The sequence below is a fragment of the Anoplopoma fimbria genome, chromosome 16, assembly GCF_027596085.1.
Source record: "Anoplopoma fimbria isolate UVic2021 breed Golden Eagle Sablefish chromosome 16, Afim_UVic_2022, whole genome shotgun sequence".
Taxonomy (NCBI): domain Eukaryota; kingdom Metazoa; phylum Chordata; class Actinopteri; order Perciformes; family Anoplopomatidae; genus Anoplopoma; species Anoplopoma fimbria.
This window is the reverse complement of record NC_072464.1, coordinates 8,133,648-8,159,549: the sequence shown is the minus strand read 5'-3', so window position 1 is coordinate 8,159,549 and position 25,902 is coordinate 8,133,648. Positions and strand designations below refer to the sequence as shown.

The window sequence follows — 25,902 nt, the reverse complement described above, 5'->3', positions numbered from 1 at the left end:
GAGGAGCAGTTATTGTCACTGGTGCTCTGTAAATAAAGAAAAGGTCGTTTTTTAAGTTGGGGGTTTATTGTAGTCATGCTTTGAAGTTACTTTTGAAGTTGGGTCCATTCTTTGTCAGTCATAAGAGAAAGCAGCTCACCTTTTCTCACTGAGTGCTCACTCAGAACAGCCCCACGGACAACACTGATGAGCCTTAATTTTCCTTTCACCAGTACATTAATGGATTGTGGCCCCCATAGGTTCCATTATCCTCAGAACGACAGAGATGGACAACATCCATCACGGAAACACCTCCGCTCAGGCCTTCCATTTGTGAGCAGATCGGATCCCCCTAAGTATGCGTTATGTGTTTTTGTCCGTTTACCCTTTATGAGGAAAGCGCTACAATATCTAAAGCTGTTATTCTTTCAAATGGAAGAGTGCATTAGTACTCCTGGTTTGAGAGCAGGGGAAGTCTAAGTTGCTATTTGTGATTCAGACATCCACATTGTTAGCAACTAATATTCACCCTTGACTTATTTGCATTTCAAAACTATGATCAATGCAGTTTCACATGCATGTTGAACAGTAAATAAATATAAATCAGAGTGAGCATTGTATTAAAAACTGGATCTAAAAGATTGCCTGCCAATCAGGGCTCTGCTCTGCAGTATGTGGCATACTTCCAAGATCTACAGTGCAGCCATTTATGATCCTTGACTCAGACTATTGCAATCTTCTGAGATCAGATTTCAGGATCAGAGGGGGTTTTTTTCAAGCACGATAGGTATTTCTCATTGTTTGATGATTGAGCTTATCTCCCCCGGCACAGCAAACCTTTTTCCCAGAATTGTATCACCGGTTATCAGTGCTGATAAAGAAACACAAGTTACTCTGCAGAGCATCAGCTATTACCCCAAAGGATGAGGGAGGAAAAGACGGAAGGAACGAGGCGGAGCGGAGTGACCCCCACCAGATGCAGTGAGGGGGGTCTGCGGATGGCGGAGTCGGGGAGTGGCAGAAAAGGAAGGAAGGCTGTGGGGGGAGGAGGGGGAGTAGAAGAGGATGAGGAGGGGCCGGGAGCAGAGCGTACCAGAGTGCGGCAGCAGTGACTAGGGAATCAGGTTTCCCAGAGCCAGCAGTGAGAGGGGAGGAGGCTGAGCCATATTTCCCTTAAGACACTCCCAGTCTTTTAAGGCCCTGATCTCGACTAACAGTCTCTGGACTCTCCTTGAGTCTGGATCTCAGCGTCCAAGGCCAGAGTGACATACACACCTCCTTGAGCCTTCTATCGGGCCGGCCGTCCAGGTTCCTGCCCCTCAGTATCTGAGGCCTTCTCTAGGAGAGCTGTCTCCTGAAGAGTACCCACCTCTGGAGGTCTGACTCACAACATCCCCAGTGAGATCCTCCCTTTTAAGTAAGTAAGTCTAACCCTTTTTAACCTCTTTTTCCAATACAAATACAAATTGAAGTTTGAGTGACCCATTCTTTTTTTTTCTTCTGCTGCAGTTGCAAATGGGCTTTGCTGAAGTGATGCTTTTTGCGGCTCATATTTCTGCCTCTGGTTCTAATTTACTGTGCACAGTCCTCCTTCCTAGCCAGAGTTATAAATGGATTTTTATTGGACGGGCACTGCCTGTAAATTTCTTCACATAATTGTGTGCATTTAAAAAAAAAAGCGTTCATGAGTAAATATCAGGACACAGATGCCACTGTACAGGGGAAGTGGAATGTTACGAGGCTGGATAAAACAGATTTAAACCTAGACTTCTAACTAGAAGCACACAAGATAAAAGCATGAAGCTGTTGGTCCTCATGACTGACTTGTTTATTCCCATTGGGCCGTTAGTCATGATTTTGTGTGTTTGTGTGTTCAGTGAATTCCCTGAAGAAGTGGCCTTGTGTGACTCATCTCGCCTGAGGAGAGCAACCATCCAAATTGCATGGCCCCAAATATAAAACAACATAATGTGACCTAATTGCATCTTAAAAGTCTACACGCTCAGTATGAAGAAAGGCTTGTTGAACTCTCAGCAGTGAAATAGAATCTGAAAATACTTGGATGGGAAATAAAAAATGTCTTTGACGTGGCTCTGCAGTGAAAGCACAACAAGTTTATGGAGCGAATAGCTGTGGAAAATAATCCTCATGGCTTTCAAGGTCAGACTGTTTGATTTTTTTTTTCAGTAGGGTGCGATATTAAATGCAAAAGCATTTCTTGCATCACGTCAGTCATACTGTGGTGAGAACTCTGGCTGCTTTTCTCTTGTACTTGCCAAGGGGGGGCTGGTACAGTGGGTTGTGAAACGCATAGAACCCAAGACTGGATCTTGTTGTTTCAGGAGACAATGAAAGGAAAGGATCTCTGTCAGACAGGAATACTGATATATAGACTTTAGAAAACCTTCCCTTTCCGGAAGTGTTTCATCCACATTTATCAGTGAGCAGCAGAGATAGCAGGAGTTTATCAGTTTTGCCCGATAAGCAGTAAGTCTGCTGCACATTTGTCTCATTCAGTTTGGGTCTGTTTTCTAATGTGACACATTATGACGGTGTAAGTATATAAGGGGCTGTATGATGATCAGATTGCATAACACTCAATGTTATGATTTTGGGCTAGAAAATGACTTGACTTGACTTGTTTCATAATTCCCTTTTGTTGATCAAACCTATGGGAATTATAATGATACTTGCAAAAACCGCCACGCACTTTGAAGATCACAATAGAACATGATAACATTGTCACAATGACAATGCTGATGTTAAGCAGTTGTTAGATTCACCATGTTCCCTATATTAGTTTACTGAGTTATCATGTTACAATTAGATATTAAGCACTAAACACAAGCTTAGGTGGGTGGGATTCTTGTTAGTTTTGCAGGTATTTGGTCATAAACCAAAGTATTGGACAGAAAGTTAAGGGAATAACCAAAGTTGTTACAAATAATTCTAAGGGAAACACAGCTGTTCCTAATCGAGCGTCAAAATTCCTTCCAATATTTGTTGAGACGTTTCAGTCCAAACCAAAAGTTTCAACCTCATTGTGGCGCTGGATGAAAACTCACACGATACATCCTCTGGAAACCATGAACTGCATCAAATTCTTACAAAGATTATAATCACATGTAGTTACATTCAATTTAAAAAAATCGGTCTACTATTGATTGCACAGACTGCTGAGTGGGTGTACTTTCTCTTTGTGAGCACACAGACTGCAGGAGTTGCTTTGCAAATTATGAATGATTAAAGATTGACGGTGTGAGTGGATCCAGATTGAAATGCTGACTCCTGGCTTTTAGTGCCTATAGTCTACTATCCTTGAAGATTGTATCCTCTGTTTTTTAATGTGCTTTTAAGGGTTTCATGGGAGCAGAGATGGAGGTGGTAGGGATTCAATATTTTTCTCACTTCAGTAGAGCAGTCACTTGCCAACTCAGGGGTTTGAGCCCAGATCTTACAGTTAAAAATAACAGTAATTGATTGCCTTCACCACCCAACTATCCAACTGATCAGTAGGGAAGTCATGTATTTTCCCTAACAACAACTTCTCTACAGTAAGGTAGGAAACAGGGTGCTGGTTAAAGTGTGCTTAGCAAACCTTCTGTGGATAATTGAAGTTTAACATTGTGTTATTTGTATTTAGGTAGTTTATGCATCAGATGAATGAACACAGAGATTTTACTAAATTCATTTTGTTTGGAAACAGGGGAAAGCATCTGGAACAAGCTGCCCACATCTGCTTCTTTTTAGCAATACATTTCCATTGGCATGATTCAAGAATAGCAATGGATCCTGAAGGTTCACGTGAGTAATTGTTATCCACTCAGACTGAGTAAAGAGAAGCAGTGATGATTTTGCAATTTATATGAAGGTTTATGATCTAATAAAAGTTAAACTCAGTGTGTGAGGTCTGTATGTCCTAATTGAATCAGTAATAACAGAATAATTGGAATACATTAAATCTTCTCCATGGCCTGCCAGTTCTGATTGTGTAATATCCGGGTTATGACATGATCATGACCCTTTTTACATTACATACATACATACTTTACGTACGTCTACTAACCTTAACCCTGAATTGGCGCAGGCATCCAAGATGACCCAGACGTCAAGGTGATGATGGCGGGGTCCACTCTGAGAAAAGTCAAGTCAAAATCGTGGAAGAGGCAGCGCCATTTCCGCCTCCTGGAGGATGGGCTGACGATCTGGTACAAGTCCAGATGGGCAGGGAGAGGACACTCCACATGTGAGTACCGAAGCTTGTGTGCTCCTTTGCATGCGTGATTGTACTGACATATTAACTGTTGTTCTATTCATATCATCTCTGAATGAACAAAACCACATTATACTGTATACTGGGTTCAAGTTCTGTGAAATTGTGGGGTCAAATATACATTATTCAAAATGTCAACTTGAACACAAGCTCCTCTTTGGCTGCATACAAACCCTATTTTTTTTTTACTATGACAGGACCCCAACCTCACGACCCAAATTTTAGCCTCAGTTTAAAACTTTATAAAATGATTTAACTAGCGGGGCTAAGTACTACTTAAAGGGATAGTGTGACATTTTGTAAAATACACTAATTGGCTTTTTTTCCCCCCAAAGTTGAATATGAAGATCAACACCACTCTCAAGTCTTTACGGTACAGAGGAAGCTATGGCTTAGCTTAGCACAATGATTGGAAACAGGGGGAAACAGCTAGCTGAATAGCGAATTGGAGGGGTGTGGGTGATAGGCAGATTTTTATTATGCTGATGAGCAAAGACCAGCCTTTCAAAGAACTTCATGATGGTAAGGGGAAGTAAAACTGGCAGACTGGAAGTGGTTTTAAAGTTTTGAATGGACAGCTGCTTAGGCCAGAATGAAGATGTCCGTCAAGACCTCAGTCAGGTGCCCAGCAGAGGTCCTGATCATGAGTCCGGGATGCTATCAGGGCCAGCAGCCTTACGAGCATTAAAGCATGCATCAAAGTTTTTAAGTTCTTTTTTTTCGTTTTTTGGTCTTTTTGCTTTTAACAAACATTGTAACGTGTTATTCATCAAGTTCATGACTTGCAGGTACGCAAATCTTGTTTCCATCTAACAGAGCCAGACTCGCTGTTTCACACTATTTCCAGTTGTTAAACTAAGCTAAACTAAGCTAAGCTGAGCGGCTGAAGGTGCCAGATACATATTTACCTTTCAGAAAGGAGATTGCTATCTTTGGGGCCATCCAGGGGGCCCAGAAGCCCAAAATTCACTCACTAGCTTACAAAAAATGTCAGGAATTTGTGCCACTAAAGTACATTGTTAACCAAAAATAGACCTCCATTATTCTATCTTGTGTCCTTGTTTGCTTAGAGAAACCCTTGTGTTAAAAATAGTGGAATCCTCCAAACAGATAACTATTTATTTAACCATCCAATCATGCCTCAGTCTCAGTTACGGAGATGGAGGCTGTGCGTGAGGGCCACCAGTCGGAGGTCCTGCTGAGCATCGCTGAGGAGTTCCCTGCTGATGTCTGCTTCACCTTGGTGTTTCACGGTCGCCAAGGCAACCTGGACCTAGTGGCCGATACGCCAGAGGAAGCAAAGGCCTGGATCCAGGGAGTACGCAAGCTGATTCACAGGGCTCAAACGATGGATGAGAAGCAGAGGCTTGACCAGTATCCTTTAACTGTAGTACATTACTGTGTCTGGTATTTTATGACATACAAGTCCTACAAGACTAAAGATTAAAATAATGGAAATTATGGAACATGGAGATGACCATTCCTTTATATTTTTAAATGGCCATGCCATAACCTTGGAAGAACAACCAATGAGTGTAATCAGGTTTTGGTCCAGTAGGTTGAGGAAGCTAGCTAACTGCTTTGTTGTTAAGTTCTTTTTCTGCAATGCTACTTAGCCAGTAGAAAACAACAAACAAACAACAACAAAACAAACAATTCAGGTAAAACCATTGAAGTTTGCTTTAACCATGTGATTATCTAGTAGAGTTTTCTAATAGAACTCTTAAGCTGATTGTACCGTGTTTGAAAGAACTTCTCTAAATTTGAACTATTGATCGACAACACTTGTGAGCTGTCGTTTTCCTAAGCATCTTCTCAGGTGGGTCTGGGACTGGTTTCAGAAAGCTGACAAAAACAAAGACGGGAAGATGAATTTCAAAGAGGTGCGGAAACTGCTGAAGATGATGAACGTGGAAATGAATGAGGAACATGCTCTGCATCTCTTCACGGTGAGCTTATGTTGCTAATGTTGAACACATTAGTTGCTGCAGGGATTGAACATGTGACTGGTTACAGCAAAGATTCACTGACCATTAGACCTCCTTCATTCCTTTTTGTGTGATGTTGCCTTTTGGTCTAACTTGGTTGTAGAACAGAATTAAGTGTTGCTCAAGTCAGTACTTTCCCCCGACTATCTCCAAACCCAGACATAATGTTATAAAACCAACTTTATTTCCACAGATGGCTGACAAGTGGGAGAGTGGCTCTTTGGAAATCGAGCAGTTTGTCCATTTCTATAAGATGCTGACTCAGAGGGATGAAGTGTGGAAAGTGTTCCAGGACTACTCTGGAGATGGAGAGAAGTTGATGTTGGAGGAGCTCGAGAATTTCCTGAGCATAGAGCAGCAGGAGGGAGAGCAGAGTTCCCAGCATGCCCAGGAGCTGATTGACCGCTACGAACCGTCTGAAACAGGTGAAGATTGCTGTGGCTGACAGCAGTGCACGTCACACATGATATCTGACAGGGGTAGAAGCTTAAGAGGAGTTGCACAGTTGCACAACTGCTATAAAATACACCCACACATGATTGATGCATTAATAGGAATATACATACGCTGTTCTAATGTTAAATATTTATTGTACATGAATATTTAATAGAGTGGTAAAACTTGACTTTTATAATGCCTTTGTCATAAATCAAAGTATACACATTAGCCTACAACTATTATCGCACTGGTTCCCTCGATAAAAAGCAAATGGGATTTTTCCATTTGATTATGATTCTTGCAGAAAATATGCATACACAAATTTATGATAGTTACAGTTTTTTTTCAGCAAGATAATATTTACAAATGAACACCACTTTTAGGATTTTTGAAGCGTGATTGCAATAGGTAGAAGGAAAAAGCAAACGTTACAGGCTGCATACAAACTACACTATGTTCACATGAGCACGAGTATACACAACAAGGCTGTGATGACATTCTGTGGTCTCATATAGTCAATTGTTAGCAACCACCTTTTGTTAAGACACTTAAAAGCTACTTATTTTATATCGAAACGTTACCATCTCTTAAGCTTGTGTAAACCTCAGACCTTATTTCAGTATTCCAACCAGAAACCCATTTAAAAGAAAACCATTGACTTTGAGACACGGGAAACGGAAGTGGAAAAATGTGGACTAATTTCCTGGTTTTAGGACTTTTCCTGCAGCCCTCTTTGTCTGTCTGGACAAAAGTGAGGGACTTACCAACCAACCAACTGATCACAATCACTGGAGCCACACCTAAAGCTTGGACATAAAACCTGTCTATCTGATTGAACATTTGCAACACATGACCCAGAATTTGAGCGTTTGGATGCCTTTCTTTCCAGTCTACTTATGTTTATTAAGCTCCTGCACCTTAGCAAATATTTATACCATGTGACCTGCACTTCTTGATCTGTGAATAGTACTGAAGTCAATAGCCTTTTATCTAGAGTCATGGTAGATTCTGGATTTTGGGGGAAATTCATATAACCCTGGATTGTGCTCCAGTGCAAACACCCATCTTTATCACTCACTCTGTGCAGCCAAGAAGCAGAGAGCCATGTCATTGGATGGATTCCAGAACTACCTGTGCTCACAGGAGGGCTCCATATTTAAACCTGAGCATCGGGAGCTTCACCAGGACATGAGCCAGCCGCTTAGCCACTACTTCATCTCCTCCTCACACAACACCTACCTCCTGGAGGACCAGCTGCGAGGACAGAGCAGCCTGGAGGCATACATCCAGTGAGGACTGCTGCACACACACATGCAACACAGCTGAGACTTAGTACTTTAATTGAACCGGAGGTTTGACAATCTAAATAAAGTATACAGAAATTAATCTAATGTACTGATCAGAGATTAGGGAGTTGACCTTTTCATCTTAAAAAAAAACCAAACTGAGACCTGATCACTAACAAACATTTTTTAACAGGAGGGTTTCAGTATTTTTTGTCCACGTCCAAATTTAGATTTATATGTATTTATACAGTAAATTGATAAGCAACATACATGTTTACCTGAAACAAATCAATGAAGTTTACTAAATATGTGTGTGTGTGTGTGTGTGTGTGTGTGTGTGTGTGTGTGTGTGTGTGTGTGTGTGTGTGTGTGTGTGTGTGTGTGTGTGTGTGTGTGTGTGTGTGTGTGTGTGTGTGTGTGTGTGTGTGTGTGTGTGTGTGTGTGTGTGTGCGTGTTTGTGTGTGTAGAGCCCTGAAGAGAGGCTGCCGTTGTGTGGAGGTGGACTGCTGGGACGGCAGTGATGGGGAACCAGTCGTGTATCATGGTCACACTCTGACTTCTAAGATTCTTTTTAGAGACATCATTTCAACGCTGAAGGAGTACGCCTTTAAGGTCTGCAGCACTATCAAATTACACAGAAAACTTCTTTCAGCACTTACATCTAGCCGTATCCAGCCATGTAGCCAAGTCAATTTTTCATTTTAAATTCAAAAATGTCTTGCCAAAATCCATTTTCCAGTTACAGACCTTACTGTGAACAGTTTGCCTATGAACAGAAGAATTAGTGCCTGTAAAAACTCTTGATCGTGTGGTCTGCGGGTTATCCAGAATAGATGTTATTAAAAAAATGTTTTGCTGTTGAAGAATTGAAGAATGTTGTACTTTTCACAACATTCTTCAATGTTGTGAAAGTATCTTCACGGCTACACAACATTAAAGGTAATCTTAAAAAAATGTGTTTACTCCAACCATTGAGAGTAGTTATAAAGCCCACTCACAGGGCTGTCTGTGTGCCCAGAAAAGTGTGAGGCACACATGGAGCAGTCAATAACCCTCCCTGCCTCTGGATCCAAATGTACCCCTGCTGACTGACCTACATGGAAAACAACCAGGAACTCCTTACGAGTCTCTACTTCTCTATTTCATCCCACTGAAACTTTTCCTGCTCAACTTTAGAAAGTCATAATGCAGTTCTGGAGGATTGTGGAAACTTACGCTTGATGGAAACTCAATACAGTGCTTTTACCCCTGAGTTTGCAGTAGCTGATACAATTAAAAATAAATAACACAGAAAACAGATGCAATTTAAAAGCCACTATTGTGTCTTCTCTTTCCTGTTTGATAGGCATCGGACTTTCCAGTCATCCTGTCTCTTGAGAATCACTGTGGTGTGGAGCAGCAGACAGTCATGGCCCAGCACCTTAGTCAGATATTGGGTGACACACTACTGACCACCCTGCTGGATGGGCAGGTCCCGCAACAGCTTCCTTCTCCACAGGTCAGAATCTATTTTGGGCCCTGAATGTTTCCATTAAAATCCATGATCTTTGAGGGTCTTAAACGACCCGCAACTTTGTTGGTGTCATTTCCACTCAGTCTCTCTGTCTGGACCGGCGACTAAAGAGTACTTTGTTTTGAGCTGATAGCAAATGTTAGTATGCTACTAAAATAAACCTGCTTAATACATGTTAACATTGTCTTTGTGGGCATGTTAGCATGTAAATGTTCAGCTCAAAGTAAAACAGAGTTGTTAGCATGGCTGTCTTTGTGTTTCATTTTAAAATAGCGATGCTGTTACATTTGTGTTTGATTTATCATGATAAAGTCTGATATTAATCTTCGGTAAACATTCTGCTTTGAATCAGTGATTAACCTTTAGGAATGAAATGTTTCTGACCATACCTGATCTGGGGGAAACTTAGGTATCATTAACAATTCAGATATATTTTAAAGATCAATGGTTCGCGTGTGCCTTACTATCTATCTTCCACTCATCCTGAAAGCATAACCATGACATAACTTCCAATCTCTTTTCCATTTGAGCACTTAGGTAAATCAATGCTACCTTGCAGTAATGGCACATACATGCTACGAGGAATTCCATTGAGGATTTTTGCAATCTGATAGTGGTGCATTGCTGCATTTAGTTAGGAGACAGCAAAGTGCAGGAAGATGGACAACTGTCTGGGTACCGAAGACAACAAGAGCTCAAAAACTGTGGCACTTGAGTTCATTGTCAATTCGTTATGCTGTGTCCTACCCGCGTTGCATCACTTTTTCGGCACATTTAGTTGACATTAATTGATTTCTTCATGTAACTGGATTTGATTAAGTCCTCAAATCTACTTTCAAATGAACTGGAAAATGCTACAAATGAAGTGGAGGCGATTATCGCATTCAGCATTTAGACAAACTGCTCTCACCAATCTGTGCCTGTGTTTGTGTTCATCATAGGACCTGAGGGGGAAAATTCTGCTGAAAGCCAAGAAGATTAGCGGTCCAGGAGACTGTCTCGACGAAACCTTTACAGATGAAGTTAGCGATGAGGAAGAGATGGCCAACGATGATGCTGAAAGCCTGTCTACAGAGGTCCCGCCTGCTGAGTGCGTAACGGGGAAGGTACATAAATCTGATACTTTAGGATGTTTCTGTGATATCTCAGATCCCTTGATAAAATGTGTTTTTAAATCAAGAAACTTGATTTATTTTAGCATGTTTGACCATGCCTCTTAAGTGTACACATTTTTCTTATAGATGGTGAAAGTGGAGACGACATTATATCAAAAGTGATAGTATATTAAAACTGAAGTTAATGGAGCTTGATTGTAGAGAGAGACAGGAAACTGGGTCGGGACATAAGAGACAATGAGCCATGACTGGGGTAGAAGTAGAGAGATAGTGGAATAAACAGGAAACAGGGATGTTTAAAATAAGACAGATATGGGAGAAAGAAAGCAGCATCCATTGTGCAACTCCTTGCTGGGGGAAAAACATCTGTTTCAGCATTTCACTGCTGGGCAGTAAGATATTAACTGGATGCATTTGTGGCTTTTAATAATTTAATTAGAGGTGATGGAGGAGAGAGAGGGAATTCTAGTTGTTTCACACAGATTCATTCACCGCTTTAAATCTTTGATTCAGCAAAATTCAAGGGGACATATCATATTCTTGTACTTGGGGTTTTTACTCGAACATGGCTTTTATTTGTTAGTGTGATGGAGAGTGTGTAATCGTGTTCCATGTTAACGAATGTTTTTAGCTGATTGTTCTGTGTGTACCTGCCCAGTTACTGCAGATAAATTAATTTTAAGATTAATGTATTTTTCTGTGCATGCTCCATGTTTAATAAAGACTAATCATCATTTTGATTAAACTTAATTTAAGATAAATTACAAATGATTACATGTTTTATGTATTTTCAACTTTTTTTTTACACTAATAAGTTGCATAAAGTAGTAAACAAATTACCATGCAACTATTATTTAATCACTGGCCTCTAATGAACAAGGTTACCTTCGAACCATATGACCACTTCTCACCATAGATGTTATTTAAGTTATGGGAATATGATTCGATTGTTGATTCATTTTGCTTTTTATTCTCCACTTTTGCAGAAATCCAAGTCCAAACTGTCCAGGGAGCTGTCAGACTTGGTGGTTTACTGCAAGAGTGTGCACTTCCATGGCTTTGAGCACGCTCGTTCACACGCCAAATGCTATGAGATGTCCTCATTCTCCGAATCCAAGGCCAAGAGGCTTGCTAAGGACGCAGGTGAACATGACCACGACAGAACAATTGCATTTAAAGTGAATGTCATATTCCCAACATAAAATCTTATTTTTTTAATGACTATGCAATGTTATCCACATGTAACAAAGTGTATATTTCTGTTTACATTATTATATTATTTATAATTATATCTCAGTCATAGATAGAGGGAGAGTTGATTTATCTGTGCTCATGCTATTTAAATACATTGGCTCTATTCTCTGCAAACCTCTCCTCAGGGACAGATTTTGTGCAGCACAACACACGGCAGCTGAGCAGGATCTACCCCGGTGGCCTCCGGACCGACTCCTCCAACTACAACCCGCAGGAGATGTGGAATGTGGGCTGCCAGATAGGTGAGGGGAAGGTCGCCTCCTGTTGGATAAATCAACCCTTGCCTCTGAAATCACCAACATCTCCTTCTTTCAAATCTTAATACTTACTTGCATGTAATATTTCAGCCACTTGAGTTTAAGAGCTTTCAGGATCAGAAAGATCAAATTGTGCTCATTTGGAATGAACGCCCTGTAGTGACATGACGATAACTGAGGATCATTGGCATGTATATAGATTTGGTCAGTGTCAATTGGCACAGTTTAATTTGCTAAATATGAATAGCACTTACAACTAAAACATAAAATAATACTGTTGCTGCTGGGTGAAAACCTTATAATTTACCAATGCATGCATTTTGAACATCTAAGAATTAATTTTTAATCCTGATTAAATCATTGTTTGACTTTACATCATGTTGAAAACTGTAAAACTAGCTAAAATGACGAAAGATTACTTTTAAACTTCTCTTTAAATATCAATTTAGTTTTTACTCTTAACCCAGATTTTATTCAATTCTGTTGCACTCCAAACTCCAATTTAAAATGTGTCCTGCAATAACTTTAAATTTACACTTGAGGAGATTTATCATTTAAAATGGCTGTAAAAGTACAAACATATTATCATCCAAATAAATAAAAGTACCAAAAGTAAAAGTTTTCATCATGCAGAATGTCCCATTTCAGAATAATGTTTATTATGTTTATAATTATTGATGCATGAATGTGTTCATCTCTTTAATTTTGCAATTGGTAAAGGTGGAGCTAATTCTGATTACTTTATATACGTCTGGGCAGCTTCATCTACAAACATATGTTATCATATATTAGTTGAATTATATTTTGTATTATTAATCTAGTCTGCTTGTAACTAAAGTTATCAAATAAATGTAGTGGAGTAAAAACTCCAATATTTGCTTCCAAAATGCAGTAGAGTAGAAGTATAATGTAGCTTAAAATGGTACTTTAATACTCAATTACAGTACAATTACCTCAAAATGTTACTTAAGTAAAGTTCTTGAGTAAAACACTTAGTTCAATTTAGGAGGACAGAGGTCACGGTCAGACACCCGGCAGCTGGAGAAGTTTCAGGAAAGATGCTTCCTGTTATGCGGCTTACACTGACGCCGTCTGCTCTGGATGAAAGAGAGTCCTCTGCTGGACTTGACATGAACTTTGATAACTAGATTGTAGAATCTTTGTCTGGGAAATCATGTGACGCAGCCAACCAAAATAAACCAAAAATCAGAGTTAATTACATTATGTCCCTTTTTCTTTTTTTTCTTTCTTCCAAAAGTGGCTCTGAACTTCCAGACAGCTGGTCTGGAAATGGATCTTAATGATGGGCGGTTCAGGCAGAATGGCTGCTGCGGCTACGTCCTCAAGCCTGACTTCATGAGAGACGGCAAGACACAGTTCAGTCCGGAGAAGCCGGAGGAGCGGCAAGGCTACAAACCACTCCGCCTATCCATACAGGTTCAAAACTACTTGTTGCTTTGAAGTTGCAAACTGAAAAAATGCAATGTTTTCTTCCGTGCAAGTACAATGCAGTGGTGTCTGTACCTAATATGCAGATATGCTTGTGTGTTTATCAGGTGATCAGTGGGCAGCAGCTCCCAAAGGTGAATCAGAAGGAGGGCTCTATTGTAGACCCCCTGGTCAGAGTGGAGATCTTTGGGGTGCCACAGGACCAGGCCAAGGAGGAGACCAGTCACATTAACAACAATGGTGAGAGCATGTTCAGTTTGTTTTATCCATATAATATGTGTATTTAATTTGCATATGGTTTTGATAGTATGTGGGTCAGGATGTGAATGAAAAATGATTGTGAGAACTATAAAATGAAAAAGAAATTTTGGATATTAAAAAAACGTCGCCTCCCTGTTAATCATACTCACTTCTCTACTGCCCTCTGCCTGCAGGTTTTAACCCAGTGTGGAATGAAACTTTAAATTTTGTCATCCACGCCCCTGAGCTGGCCTTGGTTCGCTTCGAGGTGGAGGACTACGATAAAGCGTCCAGGAACGACTTCATGGGACAGTACACTCTTCCGTTTACGTGCATCCAAGCAGGTGAGCTGAGAGAACAGTGAGCCAAAACACAAAGCAGGGCTCACTCACTGCAGTATTTATTATACACGTAGATTCAATCATAAACCAGATGCAGGAGAACTCCTGTCACTCAGTTTGAAAACTTTCTCTCATACAAATTCATCTCGACGTCTTTCATTTCTAGGGTATCGTCACATTCACCTGCTCTCCAAAGATGGAACAGCGATCCCTCCTTCCTCCCTCTTTGTCAACGTCAGCATTTCAGAGCTCACATGAAGAAGTCAAATCTGAGGATACGAGGCCAGAGGAAAACAGTCCTGTGTCCTCATTAGCCGTGTCCGAGGATGAAAACAGCATGCACCATTAGTTTAATCTGATATTGGACATTTGCCAGTAGGGTAGTTTTGCTAACTTAAAGGTGCAATGTGTAAGATCTGGCCAGAATTGTTGTGGCTTACCAAAAAACATTGTTGTGGCTTACCAAAAATCATTCCAAATGGTTTTGATATGGCTTACCAAAAAACATTCCAAATGGTTTTGATATATGGTTTTTATGTGGTTTTCTTGCCACTATTGTCTTGCTAAAACTGAACTAAGCAAGCTACAATGTAAATGTAAACGTTACGATTATAAGATGTTATTTTGACCCTCTCTTAGAGTTTCATCAGTTAGGCCAAGCGCTGGATGTACACATTGCACCTTTAAAGAAAATCATTATGAAATAGGGGGGCTGCACGGTGGTGTAGTGGTTAGCACTGTCGCCTCACAGCAAGAGGGGCCCAGGTTCAATTCCCGGGCTGGACAACCTTCTGTGTGGAGTTTGCATGTTCTCCCGTGTCAGCGTGGGTTCTCTCTGGGTTCTAAAACTGAAGTCCAAAGACATGCAGCTTAGGTTAATTGATGACTCTAAATTGCCCGTATTATAAGATGTTATTTTGTCTGTCTCTATAGAGTTTCATCAGTTACCCTGCCTTCGCCCATTGACAGCTGGGATGGCTCCACATTGACCCTTAACTTTAGCGGTTACGGAAAGAAAATCATTATGAAATAGGGTTGATGCATGTCCTTTACCAAAAGAAACTAGACAACTACAGTACTAAGACACAGGGTCAAAATATACCATACAGTAATATATAAACACAACAAATGGGAGTAATTCTAAAGTAAACTTTTTAGAAATATTCCCCGCAGGTTTTTTTATTTTAATTGTCTGGGGAATGAGGTAACATGAAGGATGACTGCATGTCTAGAATGTAAAAATATCTCGTCTGCCTTTAAATGTATTGTATATGCGGAAATGAAAGTACCTGAAATAACTAAAAGTGTATTTATAGAACGTAAAAAACTGCCAAAAAACAGTATTATAAACCTACTACTATGTATTACTCAGAACTTTGTATTATGAAGGTTAATCTACAATTAAGTTCCTGCTTGAGTTATTTTTATTAACTATTGTACTAATTCCACAAGATGATCTTGTGTATAATGTAAATGTATGTATATAGGCCTGTAAATACTTGCAATACATTTTTTGAATGGTTCAACATTCCAAAGCATTTTTGACTCATTATTCACTTTATAAACTAAAGTTTATTAATCTCAGTCAATATTAAAGAACTTAGAATAAAACAAAACATGGTTTCTTTTTCACAGAACACACTTTCCTATCAATCTGCATTCCAGCATTTGACAGTATGCACTGATATGTTTTATTGGCCTTTTACAGTATAAAATGAAGTGGTCAATTATAAATATTGAATAATTATGTCACTGTTCCTTTTGGCAATGATTTCCATTCATCATTTGAATTGATCACTATATATTGTTCCTCTCTTCAGCGTTTTGTCTCGCTGTCTTCCTCTCTTTGCACAACCTCTTCATTTACTGCCTGTGCTTTGTCGGCTGTTGCTTCCTCCTCCTCCACTTCTGCTGATCTCTTATCAAGCGTCCCCTGCAAAGCCTCCTTCAGGGTCAGGCTAACGGCTTCAGAGTCCCTCACCACCCCCTGCTCCACTGACATCTCTGGATGGTGCCTCCGCAAATGCTTGACCACCTGGAACTTCTGCTTGGCTCTGTAGGAGCAGTGGCGACAGCAGAAAGGTTGCTGCTTGGTGTGCGAGAGGTAGTGGTGTCTGAGACCTGCCGGCCACCGGAAGGCCTTTTGGCACAAGCCGCACGAGTATGGCCGATCGTCACTGTGTTGCCGTTGATGGGTCTTCAGTATGAAACTAGTCTTGAAGGCTTTGCCGCATTTCTCGCACACATAAGGTCGCAATTCGCAGTGCTGCGTGTCCCGGTGGGCGCGGAGAGCATCCACTCTGTTGGTGCGGTAGTCACATTCATCACAGGCATATGGCTTCTCCCCTGCAGAGGACAAAAACATGCGTTTTTTCGCAAGCCGTAAATAATCCACAGAAAAACATAAAATTTGCTAACTTCACTTACAAAACCAAACTGTAAAAACTTGCTAACAGGTGAAAATCATGCAATAAAAATGTGTAAGCTAAAACAGTATTTGCTACAAATCTTGGGAAGTTTGGCTGGGCATTAAAGAAGCTAAAATTCCAAATTCAGAGCATGTGAATGATTGAGGGATGGCCTCCACATCCAGCGACGGCTGAGCCGGCTGCTTTCAGCTAATGGTGCTTAAAGCACAACAGTGCAAACAGCGGCAACAGTGCTGACGGAGCTGAAAGTGTTTATGTGAGGGGTTACTGAAAAGTGGGCGCTACGTCTCCATGAGGACACACCGTGGGTCAGCTGTAACACCCGTATGAGAGCAGTGCAGAACGGTGGTATTTAGCTAGCCAGTGGGGCACACACACTGGGATTCACATGCACTAACATGCAAACACAGCCAGACCAGCTATGTGAACAAAGTAGTTGTTTGCTGCTATATTAATGCTCTGAATTTCTAAAACTAGCGCCTTAAACAATGATTTACAGAAATTTCTGATCTCACATTAATAACATTGAAACAGTTTTTGCAGAGTAAGATACTGATGACCGAGGCAATGAGGAAACACGTTGTTCAGGAAGTTATCTCGTGTTAAAAAGTGACCACGTATTCTAATCATTAAGGATTCCTTTCTGTTACCTGTGTGCTTGGTCATGTGGTACTTCAGCTGAGTCGCCCACTTGCATTTGTAGCCGCACTCTGGACAAAGGTACTTCTTCTCCTCTTGGTGAACCCGCATGTGAAGCTATTGTAGAATTTAGTGAAAACATAGAACATTTTATTGTGTCAATTTTATTATGCTTTGGCTTGTTGAAATACATTAAATGTCATATTATAGTATAGAGCCTATAAATATTATCTATATAATTCTTGACATTTGTGAGTTGGGTCAGAACAAACTAAAAGCTCTCCTTGCTTTAAATTAATGGAATAGTTTGTTCCTCGTTGACATTTCTGGAAACACGCTTCACTTTTGTGTCGAAAGTAAGTTGAGAAGATCTGCACCACAAGCAGCTGATTAGCTTAGCATAAAGGCTGGGGACAGTGGGGAAACAGCTAACAAAGCACGTCACCAGAAACAAGTTACATTGCGTTTTGTTTAATCTGTACAAATTGTTTAATCTGTACAAAGTATAAAAATGGCATATTGTGTTTTTACAGAGGCTATGTGCCGGAAGTTTCTTGGCCGGGCACTAGCCCCCATTAATCCACAACTGGTTCTTACGAAACCTCGGTTTTTGTACTGCTTAGACAAACAATACATGACATGTTCATTTGTGAGCATTCAAGGTGCTGCAAGGATGTTTTTTATAGCCGTTTCTCCATTTTCATTCTCCTTGTTGTGGCTTCATATTTCATGGACAAATAGTACAGTGGTTTTAAACCTTAACTTATTTTTTAAGTAACCCTTGGTTATTAAAGAACTGTGACAAAGGTATGCACAGGCCTTCCTGTAAAGTAATAAATGGCCTAATTGTATAATGTTCGGTCCATAACAGCACTTTTAAAGACCTTTTATCTTACAGCTAACATGCTATAAACTTCGAGCCTACCTTCAACCTCGATGGATCAGTGCAGGTGTAACTGCACTGCTCACAGCTGTAAGGCTTCTCTCCAGTGTGTATGCGAATGTGCCACGTGATCTTCTGCTTGTTCCGGGTTGAATACTCGCAGTCTGTGCATTTGTACAGGCGCTTGCCTCCGTGTGAACGGAAGTGCTGCTCCAACACCAGCTGATGCCGACAAGCAAACTGACAAGAGCTGCACCTGAAAGGCTTGTCCTCTGGAGATCCCTCCTCGTGTTCGTTCAGAAGGTGTTGAGCTAACAGCTGCCTTGTTTTGGTCGCAAAGGGGCAAAGCTGACATGGATGTGCCATGTGGGTTCTCTGGTGAATCTCAAGGCTCTCCTTTGTCTTAAAAGACTCCTGGCAGGTGTTGCACTTTACCTGAGGGTGCTTGCTCTCTTGGTGGGTCTTCAGAGAGACCTCGCTGCCACATGTGTAGTCGCACTGCTTACACGAGAAACAGACCTGGAGCTGGTGCACGCGTTTGCAGTGGTTTCTCAGCGCAACTTCTGAACTGAACTGAGCATCGCAACGAGTGCAAGCGTGGTGTAACTCCCCCGTGTGGCACCTGAGATTGTGCCGTCTCACATCGTCAAGCGTGTAGCCGCTGAAGTCACAGAGTGAGCAGAAGTGCGTCGGCTGTTTGTCGTGGATGCGCATCTTGTGCTGGCGCAATTTGGTCAAGGCCCCGAAGGTCTTGTCGCACACATCGCAGCTGTGACGTCCGATCCCCGTGTGGAGGGACTCGTGCTCTTCCAAGCGATATCGCCTTGCGGTGCTAAAAGGGCAATATCGACAGCGGTGAGGTCGTGCGCCTTTGTGTTTGAGCGCAACATGTAGCGCCATGCGTCGTTCTTGTTTACAGGTGAAAGTACAGTGCTGGCAATGCAAACGTTTAGCAAGAGCAACCTTTTTTTTGTTATGGACACATGCAATGCGACGGGTCAAAGGAATTTTAGATTTGGCTACAATTGAACTCGTGGTGCATTGGAACTCATCTGGCTTCAAGCAGCCTCTCTTTACATGACGCTCTAATGCCGCTTGCTGACTGCACTGAAATGCACAGCTTGGACAAGAGAAAATTTTAGGGTTTTGTGAAACTTTCCCAGTTCTGTCATTGTGCTCTTCCACCAAGTCCTCTTTGTCGTTGACCGACTCGCGACCACACTCATCCTCCTCTTCTGGAATGATCGGATTCTCTCCTTTCTTTAAGATCTTCCTGCAGTGTGAGAGGTGTCGCTCAACTGTTGTTAGCCTGACTGATGAAAAATTGCACAGCTTGCATTTAAATTTCCCATCTTTTTGAGCATATAGGGACTTCTGCTCTGGAATAGTTCGTTGCTTGCTATTGGAAGATAACGCCGTCTTTGTAAGTTTAACTTCTAAAAGTTTCTTTTTCAAAATTTTGCTTGGCTGCTGTCCTGACTCTTTACATTTTGTTAAATGAGATGTACATACTTCCTCTTCTTGCTGATGAAATTCCTGATCGTTTGAATCTGTGGAATTCCGACTAAGAAGTTCTGTCTGATCAGAATTTATTCCCTCATCAACTTGTTTGGATCCTCCCTCCCCTACAGTAGAGTTGTCCTCTGCTGTATTTGAATTGCCTACAAATACCCTTGTTTTTCGTGGAAGTGCTGGGCACTTCTTTGCAAGGTGGCTATCAAGACCTCGCCTCTGTTTGAATTGTGCCCCACAATCCTGGCACTTGTGTCCCTTGGTTCTACCTTGGCACAAAGCCTGGCAGTGGTACTTCAAAGCGGTCTCCTTGCTGGTTACGTAAGAACACTTGTTGCATCGATGAACGTCTTTGGTTGGCACCACAAGCATCTGCACCCTTCCATCCAAAACCATGGCTTCTGCTTGGTCCTTGTCGTGCTTCTTCATAGCTTTTAGACGGATCTCAGATTCTAATGGCTTCTTCTGCTTGGATGGAAACGTGGAACTGATTGTCTCCACATCATTCTTCACCTCAGATGTTTGACACTCCCTGGGTTCACCTGGTTGACTTGTATTATTCAGAGGCGCATAGTTGTCATCTAAGTCACTTTGTTCATGTTCTGCATCTGCCACAGCTACATTGTCTTCCTCTGACGAAGATGTAGAGGAGTCTGCTTTCTCTTTTGATATGTCAAAGCCATTACAATTTAAGTTGGCTGTGCTTGGAGTTTGAATTGAGCAATGCCCTTCCTGACTTTGCAGAGAGGAGGTCTGATAGTCTGTGGTCGATAGTGTTGTTAAGACGAGAGTACAGTACTCCTCGGGACTGTTCACAGATGGAGGAGGGTCGGAAACACCTTCATTAACAACCTCTTGAGAAACATCATCAAAAGCATCTGCGGAATCTACAGTTTGTGAACCAGCTATGGATCCTTTGGTGGCACCGTGATCTGATGTGCCAGGAAGATCAGATTGTTCTCTTCGAGAAGGTGGAGGTCCTTCAGAAGTTGGTGGTTCAGACTGCTTACAAACTGCTGAGGGCTTATCGTAAAAGTCCTGCAAGAACTCCGTTGAGTTCCTCTCCTTCTCCTTTGCAGCATAGTTATCTAGCCATGCTTTGTCCCCAGGTACGTAGCCATGAGCTTTCCTCTTGTGCAGAAAGAGGCTGATGCTACTGAAAGAGGAGTAGAAGCAGAGGGCACACCGGAACTCTTTCAGCTTGGTGTGTTTGCAGTTCTCATGGTTTTGAAGTGCTTGTCTGTAGCAGGTAGTGTACGTGCAGTATTTGCACTTAAAGACAGATGGCGGTTTCTCCTCACCAGAGTGTTTGGCCAACATGTGATTGCGGAGCTCATATTTGCGCTTGCAGGCATACGCGCAGATCTCGCACATGAGTGATTTGGCCTGATGACGTAATTTGTGGCTATTTAGCTGGTCCATGCGGTGACAGCGGTATGGGCACTGGTCACACTGATACCTAGGACAGGAGACAGGAAGTTTGGTCATAACAATGTAACACTGAAGATCCTTGGGGTTGAGAATAGGCCTATATGGAGTGAAAATACATCATCATGTTTTGATATTTCTGTGTGTAACAATGCCAAAATTAAATACAATACCAATTGTTGAATATAACCTACTGAGGGATCTACCTGAGGTCTCCAGCATGTTTCCTCATATGGACATTCAGATAGTGCTTCCATTTAGTGACGTATCCACATTCAGCGCACATAAAGTTCTTGTCGTCTGAGTGAGTGAGCATATGTTTAGAGAGGTAGGACTCATCTCGGCATCTGAAGTCACACAGGCTACACTTGTGGGGCTTCGCACCTATTACAGAGAAAAAGATGAAATCACGAAATTGTGTGAATAAAAGTAGTAGATCCTTACAAGACCTACACGAAGGCCAAACTTAAGACCCTGTCAGGTGAGAATCAGATGAGAAAACCATTGGAACATTAAAAATCGATTCACTCCTCACCACTGTGCATCAGCATGTGTCGCTTCAAGCCCCGCTTATGCGAGGTCACGTAGCTGCACTGAGAGCAGCGATGGATCTTCTCGTTTGCGTGCAAATGTCCGATGTGCTGCTCGAACTCCACGGGGTTAAATGTGACGAAGGCGCAAAAGTCACAGGAAAGCTTGTTGTTTCCTGGGTGACCGTGCCGCTGGTGCTGGAGGAGGACGTTCTTATTGGAACTAGAGAAATCACACTGCGGGCAGTGGTAGGCGAGGTGCGTCCGATAATGAGCCTCCATGACCGTCTCACTTTGGAAGACGGCCCCACAGGCGTGATGGCGACACTCTACAGCCCTGACGCCATGCGCCTCGGCCGTGTGTCTGAGAAGTTCTTTGCGCAAAGAACTCTGGAACGAACAACCCTCTTGGAAGCAGGCCACTGGCTTGCTGCCCGACAGGATATTGTGCGTCTTCATGTGGGCCTTAAGTGACCTGCTCTGGCGAAAGCTTTGACCACAGGTGGGGCAGGGATAGTTGTGACCGTTCACGTCACCCTCTGCCTCATCGCCATGCACGCTGGCAAGGTGGCGGCGGATTGCGTTGCGCTCCACGGCAGAATATTCACACAAGTGGCAACGGTGAACCTTGTCACCCGCCTCACGGAGTCGATGTATGCGTAGCTTGCTCTTGCTGGTGAAGTAGCGCTTGCAGTTGGGACACTGGAGGCTGGGGTCGGGAAAATGTAAATGGAGGTGCTCCTGCAGGTGGGAGCGCATCTTGAAGCAGCGTCGACACTTGGGGCAGATGTGGGTGCGATAGGTATGCTCTGATCCCTCCGCAAGGTACTCTGATGGACAAGAACATATGAAATTCATATTCAGCATAGTGACAAAGTTTGTGATAAAAGTTGGTATATTTTCTATTGAAACATTAGAAATATCTAAAGATAAAACACACTTTTGTCTTCTTTACACTGTTTTCTCCTCAGGTGTTTCTTGGTGCAGCCCGACTCTTCAATCATCACTGTCCTCAGTGGACCAAAACAACTGCTGGACTATTTGTAAAATAAATGAATGGCTGAATTCCATTTAGCTGCTTTGGCATCAGGGTCCTGGTATTGTGCACTTGAATAGAACACAGCCATCATTAAATGGTATTAGTAAAACCTGTGCTTCTTCGTTTTTGAAATTTTAAAATGTCTTCTGTGAAAAAAGACTATTACACTGCCAACTATAACTTTCTGCCCTATTGTCTTGCATCATAAGACTATCACTTGACTCTATTTTGCTGCTACAAGTGCAATAACAGTATTTTCTAACATGCAATATGTGCCTATTTGGCACACTTGTGGTCCGTGTTAACAAGTTTTAAACAAAAGATTGTCACGTCATCACCTTTTAAGTTGATATGGCAAATTTGTGAGCAAACCCTTGCCTATTTACACATCCAGCAGTCATAGAGCAACATAAACCTTAATTTTGAGTTGTGTTGGTGTCCATCCAATGAATGTAAGTCCAATGTTCCCTTTCTTTTTATCTCCGTTTTTGGTCTCCACCATCTCTTGAGGGAAATGTCTGGCTCTAAATACTCCACTATGTTCACCAGCTAGCTGCTAACCATGTCTGTCTGCTGTTTGGTGCCAAGCAGGCGGTATACAGTGGCTCCTTAGAGCTTTTTTGCTACAAACAGTGAGAGTAAACCAAAACAGATAAGTTGAGGTCTGGACAACCTATCAATTAGCCTAGACTCAATATAAAGCTCTGTGCCGAGGGGAGATGCAGATTCAGGTAATAATTCTCTGGAAGGTCATCACCACGAGCTACCCCTTTCACACTGTTTCACATCATTTGATACATTGAGAAAAGTATTGATTATAGCTATTTTAAGGAGATACATTAAATAGCCAGAAGTGTTTTGAGATTTCCTTCTTAACAGTTGCTTTGGGTACGTCAACCACATCCATTACTAAAATTCATTCAAGCATACAGCCCTGCAAACGCCATTGGCAAAATTATTTAAGCAGAACGGGTCCTAGTTGATCTAATTACTGTCCTGCTAAATTTTCCCTTGCGAGTGTAAGAACACTGCGATTTGACCTTGTGGTCTGGAGCGATCATGTGTCACTAACTGGCAGCCGAATTGCTAACTTGTGTCTTTTAATATCACTGGAACATTTCAAGTTTTTGTCCCCTCTGTGTGCTTCATTATTTGATATAACCTTGACAGCTACTCACTACAACATACCAGGCAGTTTGGTGTACGTACCTTTGGATGGCGGCGATGCAGCGTCTACTGTTGATGGCTTGTCTCTTTCCACTGTCTTTCTCACTCTTTTAATACTGCGCCTTTGCCTCTCAGTAGGTTCCTCATTCCTGTCTTCTTTTAAAGATGATGCATAAGCTGGTTTGGGGATTAGCTTTCTCTTCAGCCTGAGCGAAACCTGGAGCTGGTTGCTTCCATCAGTGCATACAGTGGCTGCAGTCTCGTTCTCTATGAACAGATGTGCCAAAATATTCACGTAAAATCCACTTTCCTTTTTGAAAACAAAGCACAGGTTTAAAGGATTTCTGCATGTGTATAACAAAACACCAACTCTGTTTACCTTGGGCGCAAGGTGGCTGATGGTTGTGCTCCAAGAGGTGGTCATTCAGGTCTTTAACATTTAGAGTGACAAACTGACACTGAAAGCAGCCAAAGGGCATGTGGCCCCGCAAGTGTCTCTCCATCTCTTCCTGTGTGAGGAATGACACTCTGCAGGACTGGAGTTGGCAGGGAACAAGAGTGAGACCATGTGTGGACATCAAGTGGGCTTGATATTCCTGACGGCCTGTGCTGCTGAACTGACAGCCTTGCTCAGTGCAGGGGAACGGGCCTTCAGGGTCGCGTCCACTGTGGATGATTTTGAAGTGGCGTTTCAGGACACCTGGCTCGGAAAAAACCTCACTGCACTGAGAACATTTGTAGTTCCCCACCTTTTTTTTAGTGGATGAAGTGGTTGGCCTTTCTGAACAGTGGTGTGAGTTAAACAAGCCACTGTCTGAGAAACTCTGCCCACATTTTTCACATCCATGAGATTCCACAGTCTCCATTGTGTCTGAAAAAAAAAAACGGCATTTAGTTACAATTGAACAGAATTAAAAACAGCATGACAAACATTTGTTATTAATGTTTTGTACCAATTTAATATCATTCTGAGTGCACATGTTCATAGCATTCATTATACAGTACGTCCTAGTATTCACCCTATTAGCTGTTAGTTGTCAGGTTGGTAGCCCTTTCATGCATAGAGGTCACTAACTATTGAAATGTTGTTTTCTTGTATATGCATGGGTTTTGATGGCATAGTTGCACATCAGCCACTACAGTGAGCGCTATTGTAGTGGCTGATGTGCAACTATGCCATCAAAACCCATGCATATACAAGATAACAACATTTCAATAGCTGTCCACTGTAGTGACCTCTATGCATGAAAGGGTTAGATATATAACCAATTTTACAACATCCCTATTTATTCAGCGCAATAATTAAGTAAAAATGCAACAGTTCTGTGAGGCTTGTAAATGCATTGTAACCTAATGACTTGTGATAATATATACTCATACCTAACACAACTACACAAGGAAAATACATGTTGTAGTTAGGGATTACTTTAGGATTCATGAGAAAGATTAATTGGGGAGTTGGGTATGGGCATGTACATATTTTTTTATATATATTTTTTGTCATTTGTGAAGCAACCATTTAAATTCATTTGAAGTAAAATAATTGTGCTAAAGGACAATAAAAGGACAATAAAATAATTAAAACAAACTCCAATTTGCATTGAATTTATGGTTCACGACACACTGCAATTCCTGTCAATGCATAAAAATAGACATCTTTGCACTGAGCCAACTAAAATATCTGTATCAATAACAATTACTATCTGCTGCTTTTTTTATTTTCTTTACTAGGTGATGAACATGAGATAAGTTCCATCATTGCAGGACAAACCACAGACAAACCACAGACACACACACTGTAAGGTACAAACAGAACATCAACCTACTGCCCGGGTTTCCGCGGTCCATTCTATCTGAAACACAGCAAATCAACCTTTCCGTTTGACAGGCGCCCTGCACGTAAAATTCATCTTAACGCTGAGGCTGTCTTAATTAACTCTGAGTGATAGTAGCCGAAGTTTCACGTACTTTTTCCTATGAGAGTATTAACTGGTATCAATACGCTAACAACATCGCTGGTAACTGAGCTATCGTTAGCTTCTTGTTAATTTGGCAGCTAACCGTCTCAGTTCCTGCAAGCAATTCATTTCGCCGTCGCGGTCCGTACGGTCTACAGTAAAATACATAAACGATGCTATCCAC

The 25,902-nt window shown here is 41.7% G+C and overlaps 2 protein-coding genes across 3 annotated transcripts; one reads left to right on the top strand and one right to left on the bottom strand.

Annotated features, from left to right (window-relative positions):
* The first annotated feature begins 1,187 nt into the window (after positions 1-1,187).
* On the top strand, positions 1,188-14,943 carry plcd4b (phospholipase C, delta 4b). Of its 2 annotated transcripts, none has more exons than XM_054614934.1 (16): positions 1,188-1,396; positions 3,686-3,783; positions 4,067-4,225; positions 5,398-5,626; positions 6,072-6,201; positions 6,434-6,665; positions 7,766-7,967; positions 8,432-8,576; positions 9,310-9,462; positions 10,419-10,583; positions 11,579-11,735; positions 11,972-12,088; positions 13,362-13,540; positions 13,660-13,792; positions 13,987-14,136; positions 14,300-14,943. In XM_054614934.1, exons 2-16 carry the CDS (start codon positions 3,765-3,767, stop codon positions 14,389-14,391), a joined length of 2,262 nt encoding a protein of 753 aa, XP_054470909.1. In that variant the 5' UTR covers positions 1,188-1,396; positions 3,686-3,764; the 3' UTR covers positions 14,392-14,943. The 2 variants fall into 2 exon arrangements, with proteins under 2 accessions (XP_054470909.1, XP_054470910.1); XM_054614935.1 differs by having other exon boundaries at positions 1,188-1,400.
* A 776-nt stretch (positions 14,944-15,719) lies between these two features.
* Positions 15,720-25,895, bottom strand: znf142 (zinc finger protein 142). The gene is made up of 8 exons (XM_054615267.1): positions 25,587-25,895; positions 24,140-24,631; positions 23,803-24,027; positions 21,560-22,384; positions 21,231-21,408; positions 18,127-21,055; positions 17,213-17,318; positions 15,720-16,479 (listed from the first exon to the last, which is right to left on the bottom strand). Exons 1-8 carry the CDS (start codon positions 25,606-25,608, stop codon positions 15,950-15,952), a joined length of 5,307 nt encoding a protein of 1,768 aa, XP_054471242.1. The 5' UTR covers positions 25,609-25,895; the 3' UTR covers positions 15,720-15,949.
* Between the last annotated feature and the right edge of the window lie 7 nt (positions 25,896-25,902).